Source organism: Lepidochelys kempii, chromosome 17, assembly GCF_965140265.1.
Source record: "Lepidochelys kempii isolate rLepKem1 chromosome 17, rLepKem1.hap2, whole genome shotgun sequence".
In the NCBI taxonomy this organism is placed as follows: domain Eukaryota; kingdom Metazoa; phylum Chordata; order Testudines; family Cheloniidae; genus Lepidochelys; species Lepidochelys kempii.
Genome location: NC_133272.1, coordinates 6,729,456 through 6,748,292, shown reverse-complemented (window position 1 = coordinate 6,748,292; position 18,837 = coordinate 6,729,456). Strand labels below are relative to the sequence as shown.

The window sequence follows — 18,837 nt, the reverse complement described above, 5'->3', positions numbered from 1 at the left end:
GACTAGGAGCTGCCTGTAGCAGCTGGGGGCTGCAGGGTACCCTGCCGCCTGGAGCTCTGGGCATCCCAAGCTGCCCGCAGGAGGCTGGGAGCTCAGGGAGTTCCTCCGCAGCAGCCCAGAGCTGCCTGCCATCCCTGGCGGCCAGGAGCTGGAAGGTTCTCCCATTGCACCACTGTCGGGAGCGGGGGGGTTCCCCCACTGCTGCCAGCGGCAGGGAGCTTCAGGGGCTGCCAGCGGTGGCGGGAGTACCCCACAGCTTCCTGCCCCAGGGGCAGCAGAGGACTCTGCAGCTCCCAACCACCGCAGGCTGAAGTCACGAATTCCGTGACTTCCGCGACTAAATTGCAGCCTTAACCATCATTACTAAAGAATTCTGAAGTGAATTCAAGAAAATCTTCCCAGACGCTACTTGCAATTATTTACAGGTAAACAAAAAGAGGAAGAAGAGAATGTGGACACAGGAGGATTCTGTGCCCCCAACTTGTGAGTGGCAGAACAGCAACTGGGTGGGCGGGCAGGCAGTCTGTGTTGCCACGTATGCCCACAATTTGCAGCACAAGGAGGCATAGCATGCAGGTGCAGAACAATGGACACTGCTATTGAAGAATTTCTGGTCCCAGATGCACAACACGTGCAGTGAATACCCTCAGGAATCAGCACTCGAAACAGAAGTAACTGTTGCATTTCACCTATTTATGATAAGATGGGGAGCAAGCCAACTCTCTACATCATCCACTCAGTGCGTGGTGCTTGAGTGTGGTGTGCACTAAGCGTCCGTGTGAACCTTGCTGATGTGTACTGCTGACTAGGTAACTTTTAATGCACCTCAGGACTAAATAAATTACACACCAGCATGCCATACAGTAGGTGTATACACAGACTGGCCTGTAGATAATATTGTTCCTTAAAACAGCTATAACTCAGTTTTTCACAGCAGGAAGGTTAAAGTGTATCATTTTAAATGATGTGCTAAGTCTTCACTGATCCAAAATTCAAGTAGTTGATTTTAGGCACTAAATAGAAGTTGGCAAAGTAACTGGGCAAACAAGATACCATGCCACTGAACTGGAACAGGTTATCCAAGTGTTCTATAGGCTTTAAAATATGTTAATTTAATATAAGCTTGCCTTAATAGATCTCATTTGTAACTATGCTACGAATCTGAACGTTAAATTCACCTTTGAAGCTTGTCTTAAGACATCCACCACTACTTTTACTGGCAAGCCAACTTTGATCTCCTTCATAGCTTCTATACACCACTTGTAAGCCTGCGGAATAAAAAGATTTCAACATAATAAACTTTGAACTCAACTGTGCTGAAACATTAAGGAAATATAACTTGACCCTCATAATAAAAAAGACTGACTTTTTATAACACCTTTTGATTTAGGAATTAAATTGCTTTAAAGCTATTACTTAAGCCTGAATTCCGGAATATTTCTCTTTACAGCCAGGAGGAAAAAAAAAGAAAGAGGGATTAAATGACTTCCTTGAATTCATATGAGTCAGTTTCAGAGTCAGGACCCCTGGGAGACTGTACAGTCCTGTACACTGTATCATGGCCCTGTACCGTTTTCTAAATAGACAATCTTTTTAGCAGGAAAAGGAGCAAACACATACATCTTTGGTTCTACCTAGAAAGAACAACTACAAACATTTACTTACTTATACTTGGATAAATTTATTCAGAGATTAATTCTTAAAGTGTTTTCTAACATTTCAACTTGAAAAATCTTAGATAAGCCTAATTTAAATTTTTAACTTTCCAGATAATGTTATTCTGCAGTAACGTTACAAAGCATTACCTTGTTCAGGCAAGAGGAAAATGCTAATTTTTTATTGTTACGTCATGTTTACAATGCACATAATATTAGGACTTTCTGGTCAGGTTTAAAATATTTAGGAACTGAAAGCAGCCACAGGTTAATACAGTTTTACTGAAATCAGATTCACAGAATGGCTGCAACGAAATACTCTGCTTGTTCGGCTATTCTCATCCATAACCTCACGGCATTTTTTGAAATATACAGCAGAACCGCAGAGTTACGAACACCTTGGGAATGGACGTTGTTCGTAACTTGGAAACGATCGTTGCTCTGAACAGAACATTGTGGTGGTTCTTTCAAAAGTTCACAACTGAGCATCGACTTAATACAGCTTCGAAACTTTACTACGCAGAAGCAAAATGCTGCTTTCCCTTTATTTTTTAAGTAGTTTATGTTTAACACAGTACTGTGCTGTATTTGGTTTTTTATCTCTGCTGCTGCCTGATTGTGTCCTTCCGGTTCCAAATGAGGTGTGTGGTTGATTGGTCAGTTCATAACTCTGAAGTTCTACTGTAGTTATTTGCGTAATTATTGTGAAATATGTACCACAAGAAATTACAGGCAAATGTGCATTTGGCTATAAGATACCAGAAATACACAAGTATTAGAATAGCTTTTAAGAAAATGAGAAAGAGAAAAAATAATTAAAATGTCCTCAAATATAAAAATACATATTTCGGGAGTTTCTTCATTATGTTTGCTTTCAGAGTAGCAGCCGTGTTAGTCTGTATTCGCAAAAAGAAAAGGAGTACTTGTGGCACCTTAGTTAGTCTCTAAGGTGCCACAAGTACTCATTTTCTTTTTTCATTATGTTTATGTATTTCTTAAAGCCAAGTCATTTTCATTATTTGGAGCAACCACTTTTTAAATTGTATAAAACAGCATGTCAGTTTTCTGTATGTTACCAGTACTTCCGGGTTTGTAGTTCAGGCAAGACTTTGATAAAACAATGGGAGTTTTACTTTACCAACTAAAGTGACATTGGTCCCCTTGTGGTTCATGTTACTTGATAAAAATAAAGTATACCATCAGAGAATCTAATGTGTATCAGTGCCCACTACCATACCACGCACTGTTCTAACAGTCTATCGCAAATAGCAAAGGAAATACAAAAAAACCTCGGTAAACAAAATATTTGTCTGTTAATCCCTCTCACACACACACATCCTGGTTTGTTCAGAAGTCTTTGTCAGAAAACCAGCCCAGACTGCCCACAGACGAAGAATCTTAACAGGGTTAATGAGAACTCCCCTAAAGAAAAAACACCACCACTCACCTCATCATAGTGGCTCTTTGCAAAGAGCAGTGCACACAACTCCCCATAAAGTGCTGCTTTGTTTGCCTTTTGACCATGTTTTGCAAGTTTGTCCATATAAGACTGAGCTTGTTTGAATGTTTCTTCTCCCAAATGATATTTGCAGTTGCCATTTCGAACATGCAGCAATCTGAGGAAAATATATTAAAATGGTCTTGCAACAGTTTATGCTATTTCTAAATAGTTTTCCATAATTGACTTCAATGTACAGCAGTATCAAAGATCTGTAATCGGATATCCTAATTATACCAGGGTTGAGCTATTGTCACCTCACAAAATTATGCTTGCTTTGAATCCAGTGCTGCCAAAGAAATATCAGATAGTGTTCTAACAGTAGTGCTCTGCAATGCCAGATTTTCTGTTGGCTCTTACAAAACAATTTTTACTGTTCGTAGGTCTTAGATATATCAACAAATGGTTCAGACATTTTAAAAACATTCAAACAATTGGGCCTTTTTTGTATCCTTAATAAAATCCATTCTGCCTGACACTTATACAACTATCTCCATGACCAGAGATCTGTGTTGAAGCAAAAACTATTTGCTAATTTTTTTTGCCTCTCCACATCCGAAACCTCTCCATTCTCTGTACAAATGTATCCAATCCTTATTTTAAGCAGCACTGTAACTCTCAAACATACACATGGAAGTTATTCTCCCAGAGGCTTACATCACATCCCCGACACATGTGAAACCATATTCATTTGAAAGATAAATTCCCTGTTTGGAAAGGCAGGGATGACAATGTTGTTTGGTCTTGATCTGAGCTCTGTGTCAAACATGCCCATAACAGCGTACTGCTGCCTTTGAGTGCATATTATAGTAGTGATAATAATCTTCACTATACTGGAAGAAGTCTCTTCTCACTCAAATAGATAAAAGAATAACTTATCCTTAATTGCTATGATCATAGTTGCTCTAGAAATACATTAGCAAAGTAGATAATGCTTTGTATTCCAAATATTATTAAGTGTTTCCAGAGGAGCATGTCTATGAGTTTGGAGAAGACAGGTTAACAGCGGAAGCTACTGAAAAGTACACCGAGTTACATAGGACCCTATATTTAGAGAACTTTTCCTACCAAATAAAAGGAGTTTAAATGTACTTACCACAAAAAAAAAAAAAAAAAAAAAAAAAAATCTATCTAGTAATGTCAAGTCTGAATTCTTACTCTCTAAGCCGTTGGGAGGTGGAAGAATTATGTAATTGTTTGTCCTGCCTGGCCAACAACTGTTACTAAATGGCTATAAAAAGAAAGAAGAAGAAAAAAAAAAAAGAGTACTTGTGGCACCCTAGAGACTAACATTTATTTGAGCATAAGCTTTCATGAGCTACAGCTCACTTCATCGGATGCATGCAGTGGAAAATACAGTGGGGAGATTTTATATACACAGAGAACATGAAACAATGAGTGTTACCATACACACTGTAATGAGAGTGATCGGGTAAGGTGAGCTATTAGTAGCAGCAGGAGAAAAAAAAAAAAAGCCTTTTGTAGGCTCAAGGTGGGCCATTTTCAGCAGTTGACAAGAATGTCTGAACAAACATGGGGAAATAGTTTTACTTTGTGTAATGACCCATCCGCTCCCAGTCTTTATTCAAGCCTAATGTAATGGTGTCCAGTTTGCAAATTAATTCCAATTCAGCAGTCTCTCAGTGGAGTCTGTTTTTGAAGTTTTTTTGTTTAAGAATTACAACTTTTAGGTCTGTAATCGAGTGACCAGAGAGATTGAAGTGTTCTCCAACTGGTTTTGAATGTTATAATTCTTGACTTCTGATTTGTGTCCATTTATTCTTTTACGTAGAGACTGTCCAGCCTGGCCAATGTACGTGGCAGAGGGGCATTGCTGGCACATGATGGCATATATCACATTGGTAGATGTGCAGGTGAACGAGCCACTGATAGCGTGACTGACGTGATTAGGCCCTATGATGGTGTCCCTTGAATAGATATGTGGACACAGTTGGCAACAGGCTTTATTGCAAGGATAGGTTCCTGGGTTAGTGTTTTTGTTGTGTGGTGTGTGGTGGCTGGTGAGTACTTGCTTCAGGTTGAGGGGCTGTCTGTAGGCAAGGACTAGCCTGCCTCCCAAGCTCTGAGAGAGTGATGGGTCGTCCTTCAGGATAGGTTGCAGATCCTTGATGATGCGCTGGAGAGGTTTTAGTTGGGGGCTGAAGGTGACGGCTAGTGGCGTTCTGTTATTTTCTTTGTTGGGCCTGTCCTGTAGTAGGTGACTTCTGGGTACTCTTCTGGCTCTGTCAATCTGTTTCTTCACTTCAGCAGGTGGGTACTGTAGTTGTAAGAATGCTCGATAGAGATCTTGTAGGTGTTTGTCTCTGTCTGAGGGGTTGGAGCAAATGCGGTTGTATTGTAGAGCTTGGCTGTAGACAATGGATCGTGTGGTGTGGTCTGGGTGAAAGCTGGAGGCATGTAGGTAGGAATAGCGGTCAGTAGGTTTCCGGTATAGGGTGGTGTTTTCGTGACCGTCGCTTATTAGCACCATAGTGTCCAGGAAGTGGATCTCTTGTGTGGACTGATCCAGGCTGAGGTTGATGGTGGGATGGAAATTGTTGAAATCATGGTGGAATTCCTCAAGGGCTTCTTTTCCATGGGTCCAGATGATGAAGATGTCATCAATGTAGCACAAGTAGAGTAGGGGCATTAGGGGACGAGAGCTGAGGAAGCGTTGTTCTAAGTCGGCCATAAAAATGTTGGCATACTGTGCGGCCATGCGGGTACCCATAGCAGTGCCGCTGATTTGAAGGTATACATTGTCCCCAAATGTGAAATAGTTATGGGTGAGGATAAAGTCACAAAGTTCAGCCACCAGGTTTGCCATGACATTATTGGGGATACTGTTCCTGACGGCTTGTAGTCCATCTTTGTGTGGAATGTTGGTGTAGAGGGCTTCTACATCCATAGTGGCCAGGATGGTGTTTTCAGGAAGATCACCGATGGACTGTAGTTTCCTCAGGAAGTCAGTGGTGTCTTGAAGATAGCTAGGAGTGCTGGTAGTGTAGGGCCTGAGGAGGGAGTCTACATAGCCAGACAATCCTTCTGTCAGGGTGTCAATGCCTGAGATGATTGGGCGTCCAGGATTTCCAGGTTTATGGATCTTGGGTAGCAGATAGTATCAGAAGGGTAGCTGTGTTAGTCTGGATCTGTAAAAGTGGCATAGAGTCCTGTGGCACCTTATAGACTAACAGATGTACTGGAGCATAAGTTTTCGTGGGTGAATACCCGCTTCGTCGGATGCATGTAGTGGAAATTTCCAGAGGCAGGTATAAATATGCAAGCAAGAATCAGGCTAGGGATAATGAGGTTAGTTCAATCAGGGAGGATGAATAAAACAAAAGACGTGAATTAAAAAATTTATTTTGGGTGCTTGTCTACCAGTAGACATTTATTTCAGAATGAAAGTGACTAGAGACAATTTACTTATAGTGAACCAAACTCAAAATAACAGAAGATGTAGAACTCCTAGAAATTATACATATTAACTCTGCTTCACTTAAAACAGTAACCTCCTATATTCATATGGTACTTTTAAAAGAGCTCGAGTGTTTGCGTAAGATATGTGAAACTACTCATTTTTTTGTATCTCCCAGCTCTCCCCATCAGAACGTCAGTGTCCGTAAGCGCTAAAATTAAGCTATTTGCAGTGTCACTCTAAAACCTGTCTCTTGATCAAATAAAAGGTATTACCTCACCCACCATGGTCTCTTTAAGACTAAGTTACTCTGTTACAAAGGCATAGAAAAACATTTATTACATTTTACATTTAGTTTAGGAAAAATCTAAGTTCAGATAAAATAAAGTAAAACTTTCATCTGAAATCCTGAAGGCAGGTGAATTTAGCAAGAAAACTGAACAGATATTCAAAATATCATCATAATGTTGCACTGCATTTACAGAAATATATGTATACAATTCCTACTAAAAGCAACAATGAACTATCATCAATTATTAGAACAAGGAAGAAAACGCAACTTTGCACCACTGAATCAGCACTTTAGATTAACAGTCAACAACAGACTGCTGCAGGAAGGACACTGCAGTGACATAGTCCTCAATCTGGCAACGTCACCTTATGCATCAGCAAGGCACAAAGCCAGCTAAAGGAAAAATAAAAAGCTGTTATCCAAAATGAGATGGGAATCTTTCAAGCCAATAATTTCAGTTGATCCAGTGTTAGAATGTTGTTACCACATGTACCATGCAATCTAATCAGATCTGAGTATTTGCTCAGGTAAACATAATTAAGGAATATGATGCACAAATAGCAAAGTCAATTAATTTTGAAAAGTTACTGGGGTTGTGTGAGCATAAGATACAGCAAGGCATGGTGTTCCAAGAACTTAAAAGTTCCTGTTCTGGTATGTCGTCAGGTTCCACTATAGGACAAGAAAAAACTTTAAATCTGGAGTCACATGATCTGCTGTGGTGAGTCAACTTCTGTTAGTGCATCTAAACCAGTGTCTGGCCACAGGCAATAACCAATAATCTGGAGGCTTCAGTCAAAGGTAATAAATCCTTTTAATATACCAGCTGGGTTTTGTAATTTGATCTAATTCTGTGTGAGTGTGTAAATCCCTACCAAAAGCCTGGGATTTTAGAAGATCAAGTACAGAACTAGAATAAGACGCCTTAGGACATTTGAGAGTACCTCCAAAGCTTATACTTGTGACCTTTTGAATGTCTGGCTTACTAGCCTCTTGAGAATAGTTTAAAAAAATTGTTTTGTCAAATAAAATCAAAGAAAAACATTACCTGTGCATACACACACCCCTTTTTTTGGGCATTTAGACAACAGTAAGTACTAGCAGATAAAAGTGGAATAGTTACAGCAATTTGAAAAGTTGGCAGAAGATTGAACCAAAGAAGAGGAAATGGGAGGTCCGGACCAACTGGCTATGCTACGTAGTTTAGCATATAATATATATGCTCCTTTTGGTTTGTTTCCATGCAGGTGAGAGAGGAAGAAAGTGTGTGTCACAGCAATAAATAAATTATGTTTTCTGTTTGTTGTTCATAGTAATTTACTGCAGCTATTGCCAATAGTTCTGATACATGTGGTAAGCAAACTCCACACAGTACTTCAAAGTAATGCAAGACTATATTTTTTGAATATTTTTAAACATTATGTTATTTAGAATATCCTGTGTAAAAAGCCCAAACTTGAAAACCAATTCCAATGGGACTTGATATACTTTATTTAGATACCCTTTTTGTTCCTTACTTAGGTGCGTAGGCTTAAGTTCCTCGCTTTTATCTACATTTTTTAGCTTTAATCTTTCCCAGAAACTTCATTCGAGCTGTTGTCCCGAAACAGGTATCGCTGGCTGTCCTAGATAACAGGCCAGCAGTCTAGATGTTTTCTGTCACAAAACCATGTTCAGCTGCTAACCCTCTTGCTGAGTAATGAGGCAAACTTGTGTCATGTTGGCATTGTTTGCTCTTTAAGGTGGTGACCACATTTGTACTTAACTTGCCTATGACATTTCTTGGTGCTCAAAAAATAAATAAGTAACAGTTTTTCCCAAGGCACTGGTGAGGAGTTCAGAGCATCTTTCTATTTTAATGCAATTGTATTTTTACAGGGTATTCATATCTGTGTCTTCCTTACACATCCTCCCCGACTAGCAAGGATTATTAATTTTGCAGCCATGTTTCTGTAGTTTGAAATTCTTTGCTTCTTATGTTGAGAACAAATTAAGTTGAGAAGGTTCCAGGTTGTGTGTACACCTTCTCACAGAGATTTGTAGAGAAATCTTTCCTTTTGCGACTGAACAAGATCGTGCCCACTATCTCCAATGAGAAGTAGATACGGAGGCTGAGAGAAACAGCAAAACTTTGTTCTATATTTAAACATATTTGGCTTCCTTGAAAACCTTTTGTAGGCAGAATATGGCAATTAGATTGAACAAGTTAAAACTTGGTAAAAAACAGCCTTGTGATCATAGAGTTTGCAAAGAACAAAGCTACATACTCTTTTGTAAGGCTTTACACCCCTAGGGTTAGTCTTCAAGTCATGTCATTTGCTCAGGTTCACCAAGAACGCCCTGCCTATAGTAATTTTGCAGTGAACTGTGAAGGTCAATTGTAAAAAAGCTAAATATAAGATTACTTGTACACAAAGTACGGGAAAGGTGAAGTAACTAGTGACATGTTATTAAAAACTGGCACAGATTATATTCCAAAATTTTCAGACGACCAGAAGCCACTTTTAGGAGACGGGTGTCAAATTTGTCTGCAATATACCTGGGAGATTTGAAGGCAAGATTTGATTAAATTTCCTTAAAAAAAAAAAAAAAAAAAAAAATATCCAACTTCTTTCTAATATACAGGCACAGTGGTAAGAGCAGGGAATTCTGCAGTGCAAAGCGATCAAATTGTAACACCAACCAATTTACTTGAATGTCTCATGCCTTTGAAGTTGCGTGTAGTTACTTCTCTGCCCCCCCCACCCCTCCCAAAAGGATTTTTAGAATTATTTATTATATTTAGCATTTGTAAAAAGGGTTTCTTGGCGTGGCTATTTGATAGGTCTGCAATTTGAACTGCCTATTGTGTTTTTTTATTTTTTGTTGTATGGCTGAACATAAAGAACTGTTTCCTCTCATATGCTTCTGATCAAGGGACTTCATTTTGAAAGCTAAGGGCCTGACTGGACTGTAAGAACCATGGTTGTCTCCATGTTAACCAACGTGTTTAAGGACATCCATATTGTAATATACGTTTGGGTTTTTGTTGCTAACATGAAAAGAAAACATGATTCTATAATTGTGTGGGTTCTGACACTGTTCCCTAATATGGAGGGGCATTGTTTTGCTGTCCACACAAGCAATAAAAATAAAAAAAAAACCAAAAACCAAAAACCATGTCCTGGCATACAACTTTGTTAGTGCATAGTTATTCTTGCAGCACAGAGAGACTAACTGCACATTCTTTTGTTAGTTTAGCGTTGGCCTTTCAGTACTTCTTGAATTGAAAACTACTGAAGCGGAGTCCAACTGATGAGACATACATAGGTTCCTGGTGTTGGCTGTAACGTGCTAAGTGTTGTGATACATTATACACGTAATGGTAATATAAATAAACATGACACATTATTTAGTATCTTTGATAATCCTCTAGCTATCTAGAGAAAAATAGTACCATCCCTTGCATTATTTATGGTGAGAACCTCGGACCAAACAGTTAGTAGGCAGAGAAACTCCAGATTTGAAGGACAGAGCCTCATGGAATTCCCAGCAGATTTTCTTCTGTTTTCTGTAGAATCTAACCTTCATTAAAAAACATCGGTCCCTTTAAGACCTTTCAGAATATAAACGGATACAATGTTAACTCAGAAATCTAAGTCTACAATGCTAACTTTTCCACTATTGACCATTTATCAGAAATAACTAGGCAACGTATTTATCCATCACTTTTGAAAGCCACGGTGGTTATTGCCACAAGGAGCAGTTGGACAGCTGGTTGCTATCGAAGAACTCAGGGACGTAAAGACCAAAAAGAAAAACTTGCAGTAAGATGCTTTCAGAACTCTTCAACATAAACAAGACCTAAAATTTACAATAAATTATGCAACAGGACTCAAAGTAGTTCAAGTCCAAGCTTACCTTACGCAACATTCTACTGCACGACACCAGTGAGGCATCTCATCATGAAGGGAACACAACTGATGGCAGGAACTGAACACTTTCTCAGCGTCACTGTACCAGCCAGCATCTGATAGGAACCCTCCTGGAAATTCAAGACCAAACAAACCTTTGGACACCATTCAATTGTAAAAGATTAATTTTTCTTAATTGGAAAGCTTGTGAAATTTGTACTAATATGCCCTTTCACTGCAGATTAAGAATAAAAGAACAGGAAGAAGTGGGTATCCTGTGCCCAAATTAAGATATAGGAAGTCAGTGCTACCATAATTTGGAGACAGGATGACCTTGCAGTGACATGTTACTACACCACTTTACAAAGAAATATCGTGAGGTTCTATTCATATTATGGGGATTCTGTTGGGTTCAGCAACAGTCCTTGGTTTGAAGGGGATGAAATGTAAATGTGAAAGGATTCATCTTCAATCAAAATATAACTTATTGGTGTTATGTATATTTCTCTCCCTCAGTTTTTTGTCCAAAATATATATTAAATTAACCAAAAGTTTTCATGTTGTGTACATATCATTTCTACCAAATTTCTAATCCCTTCTGTGTATTTAAAAGAGTGTTGTTTAAAAACAGCTCCACTGAATCAGAACCTGACCAGAAAAAATATATGTATATTTATATATATAAAATATATTTTAGAACTGTTTCAAACTCCAAACCCATGTCTAAACGTAATCTTCTAAAGATGTTCTAAAATACTTTATTTTATTCTTTTATGCCTTTAATTCAAGTTTAATTTAAGCTAAAGCATCATAGTTAAATGGCCTTGTACTTCATCACCACCTACCTAAAACAAAACCAATCTGGATTGCTTTGTCTTTTACATCAGAGTCTGATTCTGCTATGTAGGAGCACCATCTACTGAATGAATAGGCCAGCACAGAAGCAACTTTTACTCCATGATCCATCAGAGCCTGAAAACAGTGATGAAGCAAGTGTCTGAAAGGAAAGAAAACAGTATTTATTTAATATGTAATAAAAAACCCCTAAGTATTCCAGTGAGTTATTTTTTTAATGTTACATACTCAAGTCATAAATACTAAAAAAAAAATAAAAAAAAATATCTAAAACCCCCTGAAAATAGTGCCCAGACCCATCTACCTCAAGACCAGTAGTATACAGTTGTTGCATTGTACGTTACAAAGCGGATTTATACAGTTCCGGAAACAGTGCAGGGTATTTTAAAAACAGAAGCCACCTACACACGCCATTAAAAACAGCCAACAAAATTTAAAAAACAGATTTTAAAACAGGAAATGATCCATCATTCTGAATTTCAACCAAAAGCCAATTTCACAGACGTGAAACATATTCGGAAGCCAGTTTCCAAAGTTCTTAATTAAAACTGTGTAGAAACCAATAGTAAAAGGAGGTTATTCAGAGTCTAAGACCAGGAAAATACAATAAGGAGAAAGGTGATAGCTTTTTAAAAAGCTAGTGCTTATTCTGGATTCAGAGGAGAATACAGCCCAGTTACAAGTCTAACACAATGGGACTGTCAGAGAGATGGAGTTCCTCAGCTTAAGAAGTTTTTCCTATTATTTTGGCAGACAATCACACAGGCATATAGGGACAGATCCTTTATACATTTGCTATATTCTTACTGGTCTGATTTAAGGCTTTCAAAAAGGATGAAGCTGAACTTGCATTTAGCTTTTTAATACAGCATATGTTCTGTGGGGTAAAGAGAGCCGAGTATTGCAGCCACAGATCTTTTCAGCATAACATTGGAGGGTTGCCAAGGCCCCCACAGGATTCATGTCTAGCATATTTTTGTTAAGTAAAACTAACAGAAAATTCATATGGGGGACAAATGCTACAAAGATTTTAATGGCTTTACCCATTTACCTAAAAACTAAGAGATGTGACAGAAACAGTGATCTGGAATTCAAAAGCCCTTCTGTGAAGTTGGAGTGGAGTTCTACTGTTCATCAGTAAAATATGAGACCATAGGGGAGGCACATTCTTCAAATTTAAGACCAGGAATGAAGCATAAGAGCTGAACACCCAGGTAAAATGCCGACATATTTAAGCTCTGAAGAATGGCATAAAAGTCCGTTTACTTGTAGTAATTTTATATAGTGCTAACGACCAGCTGGTCCATAAAATTAGATTAGTTTTAAAGGTGTGTGTGTGTGTATTACACACCCAGTGTATCGGTGCATTTCTTTCTTTGGTATCACATACTGGTCTTATTTTTCTACATTTTTACCTATTCCCTCTAAATGATGGTTAGAGTAATTTAACACATGTACCTTTCATTGAACCCTCTGCTGCCTTGTGAAGCATTGCAATGTAATTTTAAAGGGAATGTTAAAAAAAAAAAGTGACAACCCTAACTGTGATCTGCCCTAGGCATCATGTTCTGTTTTAGCCATTACTTAAAAACAGCGATCGGGAAGTTTCGCTGTGTCCTGAATGATATAAACATAGTGACAATGGAACAGCGTATTTTTTGGTGTGGGGAAAGGGAGGAAGAAGATTTTATTTATTGATATTTTGGGTCATTTACAACAAGACATTACAATTACATTGCCCTGGCATGTATAGGTACCTGTTGTAATGCAGAATTAACAAGGTTAATTAACATATAACAATACATGGTCAGTGTAGAATATCAACAACATTCCCTTTTTTTCCTGAAGTATTTAAACACAACCTTAACACAGGGTGTGTATGGATGGGTGTATTTGTCTATCTAGCGACACACCCACCCATTTATATTCTCTTCTTTTGGCGGGGGGGGGGGGGGGGGAGAAAAAGCTGGATGTGTTCTGGGGGGCAAAGGGGAGAGTCTCAGAATAGAAAACTGAATTTCCACCTTTCTCCCAAGATATATCAATCAACTGTTTCAAAATACCCAAGAGGGCTTAGCCCACTTCAGGAATGGCTTGGAAAGTCAGTTATTTCAATACATGAAATTTTGCCTCTATAGCCTGGCAACAATAGAAACCAGGCAAAGTAATGTAATGTCAGCTTTAAAATCTTGCTAGCCACCCCAACCTCTAGGTACACATTTAGACCATTTTTGGCTTTAGAAAGATTAGGGAAATACCTTGCCAGGATTAAAATCAGATTTTCTTTAGAACCCCTGATATACTCAACTCCTAAAATGTAGAGAGTCATAGATGAATGCGTGTACGAGAAAGTAGCTATGGAAAAGATACAGGTATGAATAGTTCAAGAACATTTTTTGTGTAATTTTTCCAAAAAAAAAAGGGATTAAAACAAGACAGAAAAATGAAATGTGATTGAGCAATAATTTAAGATGGTTACCTTTTATCTAAAGCTCGTAACACCTTTGCAAAAACTTCTAGTTCACAAAATTCACTACCCAACTGGCATAAGCGACCTTGTTGGTAAAGCTGGAAGAAGCAAAAAAATTGAAAAAAGTTTAAAATTATGAAATCTACTAAACATTTTCTGAATAGTAAAACAGATATTTTACATTAATAGTAAAACATTATTCTAAAATCTTTACTTGCCACATCACCTGTGAACGACAGCGGACTAACTAGAACAAGAGTAAATAATCACAAGGGAGAGTTCAGTTACCAACAAACAATAACGTGCTATCGCTGTATTCTGTAGAAAAACAGATGTAAAGTTTCAAGGAAAGAGATAAGGTGGATAGTAAGTCACAAAAGGAGTTATCCAGCACTCTGTTCTAAAACATCCAATACGCCCTATTGTCCTTGCTGTCATTCCTTTATTGAACCAATTATGGCCACAAACATACCAGTTCACTGGGCAACACAGTATATACAGTTGATCACACAACTGCACCATTCACACTTACAGTGGGGGCTAGCGAGGTGGAACAGGGGGATCCACCTAGGTACCCTGAAGCATTAGAATGGTTCTCAAATCTCAAAATTCAATTATAAATCCCAGCACATTGCTTTTGAAATGCCATATGAAAGAAGATCACACACGAATGCAGTCAGCCAACAAATCAGTAAACTTATTTAAAAATGATTACTAATTCCTTTGATTCCCAAGATGCTTCATAATGGAAAGCTGTTCAGATTGTCTACTTGCAACCATACCCGCACAGACTGGGATTGCATCAGATCTCGAAGGCTAAACAGAATTGGTCTGTGTTCATTCTTAACTCTAACACCATTCTGTAAAATGCATGGTGGCAGACAAAGGGATATTGACAACTCAGAAGGTGTCCCTACTTTATCCCGTGCTGAAACGGACTATAAACCAAAATGAAAGTGAGTAGCCATTCTCCCCCAGTCAACTACATTTTCGAGCTGAAGAGATGTGACCGTTTTTCTTTCAAAGCCTGTAGAAAGAAGTCTTTTAAAAACAGTTTTAGACGTATTATTTACTCTACTCTGTCTGTAGCTCAGAAATATGAGAAACTTCAAATCAGCATTATTCTTTTAACAGTTTTGTACTGTTGGGAAAAATTAGTTATTGCTTGCCAATTCTCTGATTCTTGTGGAGCATAGGCCAAGTTGGTTTGTTTAGTACATTATGTACTTTTCTGTGCTCATCAAAACACTTAGTTTTGAGGGGGGAAAAGTTAGTTAAGAGATACTGTCGGTTCTTTTGGTCCAAAATTTAAGTTAAGCTAAAATAGTTTTATTTTTTATATAAATTACATAATACTGAAACAGATTTGTTGGGATATATATTTTTTCCTACAGTGTTTGTACTCAGACACATAACATCAGTGTGTTCATACATGAGAAACAGAAACCTAATCAAAACAAGAGACTGATCATTTCAATGTATAAGCTGAATGCAGAGCAGAAAGTAAGCTACATAAATGAAGATTAAATTTAATTTTTAAAAATTAAGTCATTAGTAATGTAAGGAGAGAAACTCATTTTACACAATATGTAAGTAGATTAGCACACCTTTAATGGACAGAATTTTTTTAAGTACATACATAGCAGCACTTAATGTTGATTCTAGAAAACAGCAAGTTTGGATATTTTAATAAATCCTCCAATAAACCTGAAAACTCGCTGACCTAATAATGTCAATTGCAACAAACACATTTTCCTCTGAGTCATCTATTTTGTTGCAAAAATATCGCAACACTTTTTAAATGACATAAAGTTTCATATAATGTTACCCTTCAAATACATACTGCATTTCTTCTATACTTCACAGGGTTAAGGTCATCAAAGAAGGGGAGTAACTCACTGCACTACTAAATGTTCCTCTTTTGTCAGAAGGAGGACGTTGTCTTAGAATAAATGCATACAAGTAAGTACTTCCATTTTCCTCAGCCTAGCTGTCTAAAAGTCAATGAAGTAACAGCTTTACATCAAAGAATCTGAAGTGCATTTTCTGTAATTAAAGAATTGCTCAATCACAACTTGAATTTCAATAACACCAATGGAGGCAGATGTCTTGCTGAATGAGGTCATTTGTGAAAGGAACTAAAAAAGTTACCAAGCTGCATTAATATTGATTTAACAATCACAAATACTACTTTAGTGTTCAATATGTACATTGCTCCATTAAAAAAAAATTCCAAGATTTTTTTTTCTTCCTTTTTTCTGGCAAGCCATTATTAAAGCAAGTTAAAAAGCATTAGTCCCTTTTTTGAGACTCCCACACTGCTAGCATCATAAACTCAGCCCTACACTCCCAAACATCAATTGTAATTAAAATCCTTTTAATAAAAATATTTCTAAAATATGGGTACACAATCTTATAATATATGTATTGTAAAATTTCTCTCGTATTTTACTTGTGTTTTGATTTACAGGCTGATGAAGATATGTGGAGTTTTAGTCAATACTTCCTAATTTTAAAATCAGAGTCAAAAATCTATATAAATAGATATATAATTTGTCTTGGGAAAAGTTACTGATATTTGCTTTTCTACAACTGATTCCTGCAGATCTCTTTTCTTCTTTCAGTGGCATAGACTTGCATACCTGCCACTCAAATGACAAACTTCCATTTTTCCTAGTGTAACCCGAAATTCTGACTGCTTGGCATATTTACCATCCACTCCCTATTCTGCAAATACTGGCAAAAAAAATTTAAAGGAAGTAACCCAGATTAAGTCTACTTAATCTGTGGTGGTATGAATGCTGCATTTTCAAACACATGGTAACAGATACTTGATTTAGAAAAGAAAGGGGGACTTCAAATTATGATGAGTAGCAGGCAGTTTTTCTAGAAGATTCATGCATCCGATGAAGTGAGCTGTAGCTCACGAAAGCTCATGCTCAAATAAATTGGTTAGTCTCTAAGGTGCCACAAGTACTCCTTTCCTTCTAATAAGCACAAGCACATTCAGAAACCCTTGGAAACAGGATTTCCACTGTTATACAAGTTTCTCAAACCTGCGCCACGTGACCCAAGAAAGGAAGAAGTTGTTATCTGTTGGAAACCCACACAGAGACTGAGAATTCATGATCACAAGGCCAGCTAGTTTATTTGAAACAAATGTCAAGTTCAAGGGAAATATCCATTGTCAAGCATTGTTGTAGTTCTGAATCTCTCAGAATATTTGTTTCTTGAAAGAAATACTTTTTCTGACACAAGCTTAAGCTATCTGGTGTTTAAATGTAAACTCACGTTCAACAATTAACTCCGGTTTTCTGCCTTAGAAGCCATTGCAGAAATTGATATCAGTTACTGCGGTAGATCATTTAATGGCCATCTACAGAAAAAGGACATAGGACTCGTCTAGAATGGTTTCCAACTGTATCAAAAAATAAAGGTGCCGCATGCTGCCTGCGGGCCACAGGTTGTGCACCACTGTGCTACAGCAACATTAAGTCTTGGCACTTCATGCATGGCTTGATATTTTTAAATTTAATAATAACCCAAACCACACGGGCCACATCCGGCCTGCGGGACCCTCCAGCCCAGCCCCTGAGCTCCTGGGCCCGGGAGGCTCGCCCCCGGCCCCTCCCCCACAGCCTCAGCACACTGTGCTGCCGGAGTAGTGTATTAAAGTGCTCCGCGTAGGAATGTGCTACTGGCAGCAGTTACAGAGAGCCATTTACTATACTACACCCAGCGCAACACTCTGGGCAGCGCGGCTGCAGCGCCGCCAGCCGCCTATGCTCTGTGTGGTAAGGGGGCAGGGAGCGGGGGGCAGGGGTTGGATAAACAGGGGAGTTTGGGGGGATGGTCAGGGGTGTGGATGGGGTCGGGGTGATCAGAGGGCAGGGAGGGGAAGTCAGGAAGGAGGGGGGCTTGGATGGGGTGGCGGGGGGGCAGTCAGGGGCAGGGGTTCCAGAGGCGGTCGGGGACAGGGAGCGGGGGGTGGATGGGGCTGGAATCCTGGCAGGGGGGCACGGATAGGGGGCAGGGGCACAGCCTCCCCTAACTGGCTCTCCATACAATTTCTGAAACCCGATGTGGCCCTCAGGCCAAAAAGTTTGCCAGCCCCTGCACTACACACAGCTATAAGACTATCATATGTTCTTCAAAACAGAGTTCTGAGAGTGACACTACTCAATCCTAAAATGGAGAAAATCTCTTTAAAAAGACATCATCATACAAGCTGGGTGCCGCTGAATCTCATGAGGATTCCCCACACCCACAACACAACCACACACACACACGAGGATCCCTTGACAAAGGATTGTTTATAAAAAACAGTACGGAAAGTAAGAAGAAAGTCAACCATCATCACCCTATCAAATTATATGAAGTCAGTCTGAAAAATGAAATGCTCTATATTTCTAGAAATAAGTTGACATTTTTAATATGGTCAGATATGCCAATATTCCAGTGAAGAGCACAACAGACTTGTCTATAATTAAAATAAAGGAAAGAGCTGCTAAAAAAATTAAAGCATTTGTCTTGTCAAAATGATATACATCACAGTTTCTAACCTGCCTTCGGGGGGCGCGGGGGAACCCCACTGTTGACACTATAGCGTAGAATAATTCTTTTAGAAATCTATGTCTATTATTTTAGCTACAGTTGCTAAATTTTCCAAACACTACACCTAACTTTAGAATGCACACTAATCTTCATTCCCATTTACAATGGCCAGGGAAATTCAACAGGGCTTGTCTACACTATG

General features: G+C 38.6%; 1 protein-coding gene across 1 annotated transcript in view; it reads right to left on the bottom strand.

The window, feature by feature from the left end:
- The window catches only part of APPBP2 (amyloid beta precursor protein binding protein 2), a 43,344-nt gene that overhangs the window by 11,920 nt on the left and 12,587 nt on the right, over positions 1–18,837 (bottom strand). The window contains exons 2-6 of the mRNA XM_073315484.1: positions 14,091–14,179; positions 11,602–11,753; positions 10,764–10,887; positions 3,103–3,271; positions 1,179–1,268 (exon numbers count right to left, since the gene is read on the bottom strand). Of these exons, the coding sequence (XP_073171585.1) occupies positions 1,179–1,268; positions 3,103–3,271; positions 10,764–10,887; positions 11,602–11,753; positions 14,091–14,179 (624 nt within the window). The remainder of the gene's footprint in view (positions 1–1,178; positions 1,269–3,102; positions 3,272–10,763; positions 10,888–11,601; positions 11,754–14,090; positions 14,180–18,837) is intronic.